This window comes from Mobula birostris, chromosome 14 (genome assembly GCF_030028105.1).
Source record: "Mobula birostris isolate sMobBir1 chromosome 14, sMobBir1.hap1, whole genome shotgun sequence".
Taxonomy (NCBI): Eukaryota; Metazoa; Chordata; class Chondrichthyes; order Myliobatiformes; family Myliobatidae; genus Mobula; species Mobula birostris.
The window spans coordinates 87,229,649-87,242,101 of NC_092383.1; the positions used below are offsets into that span (position 1 = coordinate 87,229,649).

Consider the following 12,453-nt stretch of genomic DNA (forward strand, 5'->3'; position numbering starts at 1 on the left):
TGAAGAGCTAGGAGCACGAGATGAGGGACGATGCTGTTGTCTTCTCAGTCCATGTGGAATTCAATTGTACCAAATAATAGTGTGGCAGATTACTTAGAGCACAGCGACAGCTATAAATAAAACAACTTTAATTTTAGTCTATTCTTTATATTGTGTGTTTTTTTTTTGTTCTCCATCAGATCCAAAGTTACAATGATTTTGTTTGCCTTCACACTTGTGCTTAGGAAATGACATTAAACAATCTTGAATCTTGGATCTGATTGTGTAAATTTGATTTTACCTGTCCATTTTCTGAAGAACTTCTCCCTCAGTTTCAGGTGCTTTATGGGCAGAAGATAAAGTAAGAGGAGTTGTGGGAAGAGCGATCACAATCGATTGTCACTATGCACCAATGTACCGTTCACACACAAAGTATTTGTGCCGCATGTGGGATCGCCAATGCACATCATTAGTGAATACAAATGGACAAAGTGAGCAGTATGGAAGAACGACAATCAGAGATAACACATCCCTGGGAATATTTACTGCTACTATGGAGAATCTTTTCTCTCGAGATACAGGACTTTACAGATGCGGGATTGCAACATTTGGCAATCGTCCAGCCTTTGACATTTATGTAGAAGTTTCTGACGGTAGGTTTCTCGTATATTGACTTGATGTCTCCACTGGAATGTCTGATTCATGTTTTCCCAGGTCAGAGTTAGGGCAGCGCGGATATCCTGAGGCTCCACAGTGGTGCAGAGTCCTGTGGGTACTGGTCAAGTACGAGGAAACCACTCTCATGATGCTCTCATTGAGTGCGGAGTCTGACCCCCTGATGGGACACCGATTTCTAGTGGGAGGCTCAGCACATTTTCCTGCCTCTGAATGGTATGAAATGTCACCCTGTCAGAGGTTTGAATTCAGACCAAAATTAATAACCTGATATTAACAGGTCAATGAGAAACAAGTGTTTCTCATGGTGTAAATACCTTAAAATTCATAAAAAGGGAATCTGTTCCAGAGCTAAACAGACTTCATTCAGTTCTCCCACAGCAGGCTTTCCCACTACCCATCCCTGCTTCATGGATTAGTCACTCCGCCCTCTACCACATGCTGATTCTCTTTGTCTCTGTCAATGTGCTCCAGGAATCCACCCCCCGGCACCCACTGACCATCTACTTCGCAGCAGCCAGCCTCTACACCCAGCCCATTCCTGGTGAGGAATAGAGCAATGGAATTAGAGAGAACATGGGACACAGTCCAGCACAAGAATAGACTCTTTGGTTCACTTCCCATGATTCTATCATATTGCATTGGTCTATATACCTTCAATCCCTCCCTTTTCATACCCCTGTACAAAAACCTCTAAAATATTGTGATAATATCCCTCTCCACCTGCTGGTCTGACTGGCTTCCCTATCTCTGACTTCCATAAATTTATAAACTTCTATCAGGTATCCCCTCAGCTTCTTACACTCCAGCAAAAGGAATCCGAGTTTTTCCAACTTCTGTCCATGGCTAATACACTCCAATCCAGGTAACTGTGTTTTATTGATTGACTGATTGATTGAGATATAGCGTGGATTATGCCCTTCAAGCATTGCTGCCCAGCAATGCCCAGATTTAGCCCTAGCCTAATCATGAGACAATTTACAGTGATAAATTAAGCTACCAACCGGTAGGTCTTTGGACTGTGTAATGAAACTGGAAATTAAATTCCAGGAGAAGTCAATCTTCCCTAATTTATCAGGAGTATTTGAAGGCACTGTGTCTGTACTCATTGGTGTTTAGAAGAATGAGGGATGATCTCATGCAAAGCTATTGAGCATTGAAAAGCCCAGTGGATGTGGAGAGGAGGTTTCCTGCAGTGCGAGCATCTTGGACTAGAGGGCACAGACTTAGAATCGAAGGATCTCTGTAAGGGAGGTCCCGATCTCCAACTGTGTGCTCAAAGAAATTGAACTTTGATAAATTTGGCGCATTTTTCCTATTCCTTTTTTAATTGTACCTCTATTAATCTCATAGTCCTAAGATCTATACTTTATACTCTATTGTCACCAAACAATTGGTACTAGAACATACAATTGTCACAGCGATATTTGATTCTGCGCTTACACTCCCAGGATTACAATTATTAAATATTAAAGATATTAAAAATAGTTAAAATTTGTAAATATTAAAAAAAATTAAATTATAAATCATAAATAGAAAATAGAAAAATGGGAATTAAGGTAGTTCCAAAAAAACCGAGAGGCAGGTCTGGATATTTGGAAGGTACAGCCCAGATCTGGGTCAGGATCCGTTCAGCAGTCTTATCACAGTTGGAAAGAAGCTGTTCCCAAATCTGGCCGTACGAGTCTTCAAGCTCTTGAACCTTCTCCCGGAGGGAAGAGGGACAAAAAGTGTGTTGGCTGGGTGGGTCGTGTCCTTGATTATCCTGACAGCACTGCTCCGACAGCGTGCGGTGTAAAGTGAGTCCAAGGACAGAAGATTGGTTCGTGTGATGGGCTGCGTTGTGTTCACGATCTTCTGCAGCTTCTTCTGGTCTTGGACAGGACAACTTCCATACCAGGTTGTGATGCACCCTAGAAGAATGCTTTCTACGGTGCATCTATAAAAATTAGTGAGGGATTTAGGGGACAGGCCAAATTTCTTTAGTTTTTTCAGGAAATAAAGGCCCTGGTGGGCCTTCTTGGCAGTGAACTCTGCTTGGTTGGACCAAGTCAGGTCATTTGTGATATTGACCCCGAGGAACTTAAAGCCTTCGAGCTGTTCCACTTGCGCACCACCAATGTAAATTGGGTCGTGCGGTCCGCTATTCCTTCTGAAGTCAACAACCAATTCCTTCGTCTTGCTGACGTTGAGGGATAGGTTATTGTCTTCGCACCGTGCCACCAGGTTCTTAATTTCCTTTCTGTACTCAAACTCATCATTACCCGAGATACAGCCTACAATTGTTGTGTCATCAGCAAATTTATATATTGAGTCTGATGGAAACTTGGCTACACAATCATGGGTGTAGAGTGAGTACAGCAGGGGGCTGAGTACACAGCCTTGAGGGGCACTGGTGCTCAGAGTGATTGTAGAGGAGAGCTTGTCCCCTATTTTTACAGCCTGGGTCCAGTCTGTGAGGAAGTTGAAGATCCAGCTGTAGATCTGAGTGCTAAGGCCCAGGTTGCGGAGCTTAGGAATCAGTTTATTTGGAACGATAGTATTAAAGGCAGAGCTGTAGTCAATGAAAAGGAGCCTTATAAAGTGTAATTTGTAAAATTGAAGCCAAATCAGGTGGCATTACACAGCAACCGACGTAATCGGGATACAAGGTTGGGTGGCGGCGGTGTTTCCCCTAGATAAATACGAGCCAATATAGCTGAGCGTTACGTTTGTGGGGGCTCGTCGGGGATTGAATTTTCAGTAAAGCTGTATAAATCGCCACATTAAGTAGTGTGGAGATGGATCGAGATAAGATTGTAAGCAGGTGTGAGTTAGAGGACGTACTGGTGAATCATGCATGTGTGTTAATTGGGATGGATTTCCGCACTTCAAGAGCAGTATTAGTGCGAGGGTTGAGTTTGATCAAATCTATAGGGCAGGTAGAAGGTGTGGTAAAGAAGTGGAATCTAGCTGGGTGTTGGCTCGTACAAGCGCTGACGTCATGACATTGCAACTGCCAGTGACAGTCAGCGTCCCGGGGGAGGCGGGGCCGTGGGGCCTCCATACCCTCCTGGAGGAAGAAATTGAGGAGACACCGGCGAAAGAGCTAGATGAAACCCCAGGGGTGGTGCCTGTAGTCAGTTGTGTGGGTGGTCAGAGTGTGGAAGGCTTGGCCAGGCCCCATCCCCCAGCTAGAGGTGAGACCTCCGAGTTAGCATCCGCCATTAACTCCCTGGTGAGAAGGGCCGAGGGGCCCCGCCCAAAACTGAGAATTTTCTCAGGAGCCACACCTACCCCGGAAGGGGAGGACGACTATGAAACATGGATTGAAAATACAGCCCAGTTGTTAGAGGCGTGGCCAGGTTCGGATGAGGAAAAGAGACAGCGATTGATGGAGAGTTTGAGGGGAGGGGCAGCTGGTGTCGTCCGGGAGCTGAAAGCGGAACAGCCCTCGACTTCCCTGGCAGTGTATCTGGAAATTTTGGAGGGAGCGTTTGGAATGTCAGGAGATCTCGGGGAACTTTTAGTGGAGTTTCACCACATGGGGCAGGGTAGAGGGGAAAAGCTCTCAGAATACATTTTTCGGCTGGAAAAAATGCTTACCAGGTTGCGGCGCCAAGGGGTAGTGAAGGCGGACGAGGTGGCGAGGTTGAAGATGAGTCAGATATTTAGTGGTTCCCTGGGGGAGGACAAGATGGCTTGGAGCCTCCGGCAGTCCTATAAAAGGAGCCCCCCTCCATCATTCGGGCAGCTGATTAGAGAGGTGCGGGAGGAGGAGAGTGCGTTGGGCTGGAAAAGGGGCTCGGGCCACCGGGGACAGTCCTCAGCGGTTCAGGAGGTGGTGGCTGGATTGAGGACCGAGAAACCCAAGGGGTCCCAGTGGGGTAGGGACCCCCCCCCCCGGCTTGAGGGGATGGACAGGGAGAGTACCCCCTTCGGGGGACGTCCCACAACATGGGCTGGGAGTGGGGGGGCATCCCTCGAGGAGAGGGGTGGCTGGTAGCAGGTGCTATAACTGTGGGAAAGAAGGGCCATTTCAGGCGGGAATGTGAGTGGCCGGGCGTGTACTACAGCTATGGGGAGGCGGGTCACTTTCGGAGGGATTGTGAGAGACAAGGCGCACGGCGGAGGGCAAGCCCCTGGGCCACTAAGAAGGGAGAGGTATCAGGAAACTTAGGAGAGACTCAGTGAGGGAACGGACTGGGGTCTCAGGAGGAACACGTTCCCAGAAATCAGCCATGGGACCCCTGAAAGCCCAAGCCCTTATTCCGGATGGACTGGTGGGACCCCGTTCCAGCGTGTCCCTACGGATAGAGGGAATCTTTGCAAGAGCCATCCTTGACACCGGATTGCAGGTTACCTTATTGTACCGGTCGTTCTACAAAAAATATCTGAAGCATTTGCCAGTAAACCTGTTTAATGCCCTGGAGATTTGGGGTATAAGTAAGGGTGATTACCCGTACGATGGGTACCTGTCAGTGAGATTGGAATTCTCGGAGGGCGATGTGGGAGTGTCGGAAGCCCTTGAGACGCTGGTGTTGGTTTGTCCGGACCCGGTGGAAACCGGTGGCGCTGCCCTTCTGGTGGGGACTAACTCCCCTCTGGTGTGACGGCTCCTGGGAGCCTGTAAGGAGAAGGCGTAGGAGAACTTTCTGGAGACCCACCCTGTGTTTCGAGCAGCATTCGAAGAAGTTGGTGACCCCCAGGAGCTGGATCCTGAGTTCAAACGAGGGACAGTGTGGTGTATTCAGCCGAGGCCTAAGGTGATACGCCCAGGGGAGGTGGCACTAGTGATGGGGACCCCCAGATTCCCGGGAGTACCGGTGGGCAAGGCCCTATTAGTAGACGCCCTGGAAGACCTTGAGGGGGAGTCCCGGTTCCCGGCTGGGGCGCTGGTGAGACCTGAATTGCAGAGGCTCTCGGTTGTACCGGCACGCCGGATGGGGGTGATTGTAAGGAACACAACGGAGAGGGAGATCACCTTTAAGTGCAGGATGCCCCTCGCGCACTTGTTCTCGGTGATGGTGATGTCTAGCGCCCCCGTGAGGCCCACTGGAGGAGAACTATTGGAGAACAGGGGGCGGCTGACCGAGGAGGCCTTTAATTTTAAGGACTCCACTTTACCGCTGGAGTATAAGAGCAGGCTGGTGGAGAAAATGCTGAAGATAGGGGATGTCTTTTCTCAGGGCGAGTTTGATGTGGGCTGTTCCAAGAGCACTCGTCACACTACTCAGGTGACAAATGACACCCCGTTTAGAGAAAGGTCGCGGTGGTTGGCCCCAGCAGTTGTGGAAGATGTGCGGCAGTTGAAGGATGCAGGGATTATCGAGGAGTCCCCCATAGTAGTAGCTAGGAAGAAAAATGGGAAGGTATGCATGTGCGTGGACTATAGGACCCTGAACTGGCGCACGGTTCCTGACCAATATACGGTCCCGAGGGTTGAAGACGCATTGGCCTGTCTGAGTGGTGCGCAGTGGTTTAGTGTATTGGATTTGCGGAGTGGATATTACCAGATTCCGATGAGTGAGGTTGATAAAGAGAAGACGACCTTTATCTGCCCCCTGGGATTCTTTCAGTTCGAACGAATGCCCCAAGGCTTATCCAGGGCCCCAGCCACCTTCCAGCAGCTCATGGAGAGGACGGTGGGGGTTATGAACCTGCTGGAGGTGTTGGTGTATCTGGATGACCTGATAGTGTTTGGATCTACGTTGGAGGAACATGAGGAGCAGCTGCTGAAGGTGTTAAGCCAGCTGAAGGAGGAAGGGTTGAAATTTTCCCTGGATAAATGCCAGTTCTGTAAGCCATCGGTCGGCTATGTTGGACACCTAACTTTGCGAAATGGAATGGCTACTGATCCAGCTAAGATAGGCGCAGTGACCACCTGGCCGAGACCCCAGAAGGTGAGTGCCCTGTGCTTGTTTTTGGGGTTCTGTGGGTACTACCAGCGATTCCTGTTGTGTGGCTATCCACCTGTGGGGAGGAGGAGGAAGGGAGACCGAGGGCAGGAGGCAGGAGGATACTTGAACTCAGTGGAGCCTTTTGGATCAAGGTTGGATGCTCAATGTGAGGAGGCGTTCCAATCTCTGAAAAGAGCGCTGACACAGGACCTGGTGCTGGCTTTTGCTGATCCCAGGATGCCGTATGTGCTGCACACTGATGCCAGTCGAGAGGGTCTGGGGGCTGTCCTGTACCAGGAACAGGGCAACGGATTGAGGCCGGTAGTGTTTGTCAGCCGAAGCTTTTCGCCATCTGAGAGAAACTATCCCATTCACAAGTTGGAGTTCCTGGCGCTGAAATGGGTGGTGGTGGACTAGTTGAGCGACTACCTATAAGGGGCCAAGTTTGAGATGAGAACGGACGACAACCCTCTCACTTATATCCTGACCTTGGCAAAACTGGACGCCACTGGGCATCGGTGGTTGGCGGCCTTGTCGGTCTATGAGCTCAGCCTGAAGTACCGGCCGGGGAGTCGGAACATCGATGCAGATACTCTATCTCGTTGGGCACACGATGAGTCAGGCACGGCTGAGGAGTGGAAGAGTGTCCCTGCCCTGGGAGTGAAGGACATGTGTCAATTTGTGAGCGATGCTGAAGCAGGAGCCCCGATGGGGCCGGATCGGGCAGTGGATCAATTGGGGGCTGACGATGATGTGCTACCCTCTGTTTACTGTAATTTGACTGCTCTGAGGAACAGGCAACTGCCAGAGGTGAGCCCCAAGGAAGTGGGGGCAGCTCAGCGTGATGACCCGAGCATTGGCACTATCTGGTACGCGGTTAAAAAGAGGGATATGCCTCAGTGCCCTTACTACTGAAGGAGTGGCCTCGGTTAAAGCTGAAGAACCAAGTTTTGTACGGGGTCAAGTCGCCCCCCCCCCCCCCGCCCCCAGACCAGCACCAGCGTTGGCAGCTGGTCATGCCTGAGAAGTATCAGAAGACTGTGCTCCAGGCACAACATGATGATTCCAGGTACCTGGGGGTGGAAAAGACCTATGGGTGACTCAAGGACCAGTTACACTGGCCCCGGAAGAGGGGGGAGGTTGAAGATTACTGTAAGAAATGCAGTCGTTGCATCAGGAGGAAGACCCTGCCTGTGCAGGCAGCTCCTTTGTCCCACTTGCAGAGTGCGGGACCCATGGACCTGGTGTGTATGGATTTCCTGTCTATTGAGCCAGACACCAGCAACACCGTGAATGTCTTAGTCATCACGGATCACTACACTAGATATGTCCACTAAGGACCAGAAAGCGACTACAGTGGCGAAGGTGTTATGGGAGAAGTACCTTGTTCATTATGGCCTCCCCAAGCGGATCCATAGTGATTAGGGACAGGACTTCGAGAGCAGGCTTATCCATGAATTACTGGGTATGCTTGGGGTCGAGAAATCCAGGACCACCCCCTATCACCCATAGGGTGATCTTCAGCCCGAGAGGTTTAACCGGACCCTGTTGGACCTGCTGGAGACTCTGGAGATCAGTCAGAAGAGTAAGTGGAGTCAACACATCGGGCATTTGGTTCACTGTTACAATTGTACTCGCAATGACGCTACGGGGTACTCGCCCTATTATCTGATGTTCGGGCGGGAAGCGAGGTTGCCCATTGATCTGTGTTTTGGGACTGAAGCAGGTGAATTACCTTTGAAGCCATGTCTGAAGTACGTGTCCGATATGAGGAGAGAGTTGAAAAGGGCGTACGAGTTGGCTGAGGCGGCAGCCACCAAGCAGAATCAGGGGAATAAGAGGAGGTATGATCGGAAAGTGAAGTTCGCCCAACTATTGCCGGGAGACCGGGTCCTTATACGAAACTTAGGACTGCCTGGTAAGCACAAGTTGGCCGATCGCTGGGCGGCCACCCCCTATGCGGTAGAGAGTCAGACGCTGAATCTACCTGTTTACCGGGTGAGACCAGAGGATGGGAAGGGGCCTGTCAAAGTACCCCATCGGCACCACCTGTTGCCTCTGGGTCGAGAGGTGCAGGTAGACCAAGAGCCCAAATGGGAGTTTACGCTTAGTACAAGGACTCTGCGAGGGCACGGGGCGAGGGAAGAGCCCGCCGTGAAAGAGATGGGACCGGTCCCCACTTCAGAGAGGGATAATTCATTGGAAGACAAAGATTCGGAAGTGTGCACCTGTTTCCGTTCACTAATTCTTCGGTACCGGAAGAAGGGGCTCCTGGCCCTTCCCCCACTGAGTTAGGTGAGAGGAGGGAGGGTGTTGAGGGGCGGCCTGAGATACAGCTCGCATTGGGGTAAGAAAGGGTGGAACCAGAACCCGAGATAGAGGGCTCACAGGAGCTGAGGGGTCCCAGTGAGGGAGAGGGTGAGGGTCTGACAGATAGGCCCGGGGTATCACCTGTGGTGTCTGAGCTGGAAGGGTCGGCAGAGGAGGTACAGAGGCCTCAGGGAAGTAACACCCCCACCCCGGAGAGGTTGACCTACACAGTGCCGGGAGAACAGGGTGTGATCGCTACTGCTCTGGGAAGTTATGTCACTGCTTTATGCACCTGGGTTGGGTTTTGTGCATTGCAAGGAGCAATGGTGAACTCTGTTAATGTCATGAGGGCATGACTTTTTTTTTGGTGGGGGGACAGTGTAAGAAGTTTCTTCTTTTATGTTACTGCGTATATTAATCAAAATGGCTTCGTTGCTATGTTAAATACTGAGAAAGTTCTCTGGCTAGTAGTTTGCTTGGGTTATATTAGTGATAAAAGTGCAAATGAACCAATGGGTGTCCACGTTATTCTTTCTCGGGGTGATATGCTGTCTCATATGGCTGGGAAACGGGGGTTTTAGAGGAGAGACCGGGAAGATGACGGACGTGCTGGAAGTGCTTTGCTCCATCACTTCGGTTAGTCCCGAGCTGCGAGTCGACGGGGTCAGAATGGATCGCGGGGGGAAGAAAGAAGATCCCGAGCTCCAACTGCGTGCACGAAGAAATTGAACTTTGATAAGTTTGGCACCTTTTTCCTATTCCTTTTTAAATTGTACCTCTATTAATCTCATAGTCCTAGTAAGATTTATAAAGTGTAATTTGTAAAACGTACATTGTGTGCTGGCTGATGATTGATGTTTGAAGCCAAATCAGGTGGCATTACACAGCAACTGACGTAATCGGGAGACAAGGTTGGGTGGCGGATGGGGTTTCCCCGGGATAAATACGGGCCAATATAGCTGAGGATTACATGTCCTTGAAAAGAGAGATGAGGGGGAATTTCTTTAAAAAAAAGCTGGTGAATCTGTGGATTGCATTGGCACAGGCAGCTGTGGAGGCCAAATCGTTGGGTATATTTAAAGCAGAGGGTGATTCTTTAGGGCATCGAAGGTTACAGAGAGAAGGCAGGAGAATAGATTTAGAGGGATAATAAATCAGCCATGATTGAACGGAGGAGCAGACTCAATGGACTGAATGGCCTAATTCTGCTCCTATATCTTATGGTCTTATGGCCTGTGGTCTTTCTAGTTCTCCAGTCACATATGATTCCTTTTTGGCTTCATATCGATACTAATACTCACGGGTTCCCTTGCTGCTATAGGTCACTGAAACCAATCACAATTATACTCTCTCCCAAAAGTCACCGTTCATCTTGTACCCACTGAACCCAGTCACAAATTAATTATCTCCTGAAAGCCACCAAACAGATATCTCACATCACTGTGGAATTATAAGACCAGTTTTCAATAGGAGATTTAATTTACATTTACAAGTAAAGTTAATATCTCATGATCTTTGTCCCCACCCTGTCCATCCCTCACTATATCTGCATTAAAATCAATGCCACATGTTTCCCTCATTAAACCCAGTCACAATATCATTTTCTCCTGAAAGACAGCAAACACGTGACAGATATCTCACAATACTGCCTTTAAACAAGCAGGAGCAACTATATTTCGTACCTCCTATACCTAATAAAGTGGCCACTGATTGGATGTTCCTGGTCTTCTGCTTCTGTGTCCCATCCACTTCAAGGTTTGATATGTTGTATTTTCAGAAGCTCTTCAGCACACCACTGCCATAACACACGGTTATTTGAATTCCTGTCACCTTTCTGTCGGCTTGAACCAGTCTGGCCTTTCTCCTCTGACCTCTCTCATTAACAAGGTATTTTTGTTCACAGAATTGCTGCTCACTATATGTTTTATTTATGTTCTTTGTAACACCGTCCTTTGTAACCTCTAGAGACCATTGTGGGTGAAAATCCCAGAAGATCAGTAGTTTCTGAGATTATCTAACTACACCATCTGGCCCCAACAATTATTTCATGGTCAAAGTCACTTTAGATCACCTTTCTTCCTCATTCTGATGTCTGGTCTAGACAGAGACAGAACCTCTTGTCTTTGTATGTTTAAATGGACTGTATTGCTGCCACATGACTCACCAATTAGATATTTGTATTAATGAGCGGGTGAACAGGTGTAGCTAATAAAGTGGCAGAAGAGTGTTTGATTTTCAGATGATCATTCAGTGTCTGATTGTTTAATACTTTCCTACAGAACCTGTGTCTGTTCCTGTGCTTCGATATCTGTCATCAGCAAATGTTTCCCGTCTCGGGGACTCAGTGTCAGTTTCCTGTGCGTCTTTCCAGGGATCCCTTCCCATTCAGTACACATGGTATGAACAAACCTCATCTGGGCATCCGAAGATCTCAGATACCAATGAACTGGCTCTACATTGTCAATCCTTCAACCAGCAGCATCATCAATATTACTGCAGTGCCTTGAATCGGCTTGGAGCAAGATCCAGTGCAATGGTTAATGTGACAGTCTTCGACAATGGAGAGATCTGCAGTTATGTGACAGAAATCAATGGCACTAGTAAGTTCTCCTTTCAAGGGAGGCTACATTTAAATATTTCTCTTTGTTCCTCTGTTACTGCTGCTCTTCTACTTCTAGTGAGAGTAAGGTATTTCTTTGCATTTGTAGAAGCTACACATTGCAGCCACCATGGGGTAGAAATAAGGTGTTGTGAACAGTGAGGTCCGTCACTTCCTCGATGAAGATGTGGAGTATCTCAAACATAGTTGGAATTGCACTTCTGGACAAGTTGGGAGAATTCCAGAGCAGTGGAAATTTGAAAGTGTCATTCCACTCTTTAAGCAGGAAGGGAGACAAAAGAAAGGAAATTATAGAACAGTTAGCATGACATCTGTGATTAGGAAGATGCTGGAGTCCATTATTAAGAACAAGCTTTTTCTTTGCAAACATCCATAAAAACAGAGGAGTGGCCCAAAGAATAGTCATAGTCATAGTCATACTTTATTGATCCCGGGGGAAATTGGTTTTCATTACAGTTGCACCATAAATAATAAATAGTAATAGAACCATAAATACTTAAATAGTAATATGTAATTTATGCCAGTAAATTATGAAATAAGTCCAGGACCAGCCTATCGGCTCGAGGTGTCTGACCCTCCTAGGGAGGAGTTGTAAAGTTTGATGGCTACAGGCAGGAATGACTTCCTATGACACTCTGTGCTGCATCTCGGAGGAATGAGTCTCTGGCTGAATGTACTCCTGTGCCCACCCAGTACATTATGTAGTGGATGGGAGACATTGACCAAGATGGCATGCAACTTAGACAGCATCTTCTTTTCAGACACCACCGTGAGAGAGTCCAGTTCCATCCCCTCAACATCACTGGCCTTACGAATGAGTTTGTTGATTCTGTTGGTGTCTAGTACCCTCAGCCTGCTGCCCCAGCACACAACAGCAAACATGATAGCACTGGACACCACAGACTTGTAGAACATCCTCAGCATCGTCCGGCAGATGTTAAAGGACCTCAGTCTCCTCAGGAAATAGAGACGACTCTGACCCTTCTTGTA

General features: G+C 48.4%; 1 protein-coding gene across 1 annotated transcript in view; it reads left to right on the forward strand.

The window, feature by feature from the left end:
* Positions 1 to 316: 316 nt before the first annotated feature.
* LOC140209410 (uncharacterized) overlaps positions 317 to 12,453 on the forward strand; it is a 183,371-nt gene continuing 171,234 nt past the window's right edge. The window contains 2 exon segments of the mRNA XM_072277655.1: positions 317 to 632; positions 11,123 to 11,443. Of these exon segments, the coding sequence (XP_072133756.1) occupies positions 392 to 632; positions 11,123 to 11,443 (562 nt within the window). The 5' untranslated portion in view covers positions 317 to 391.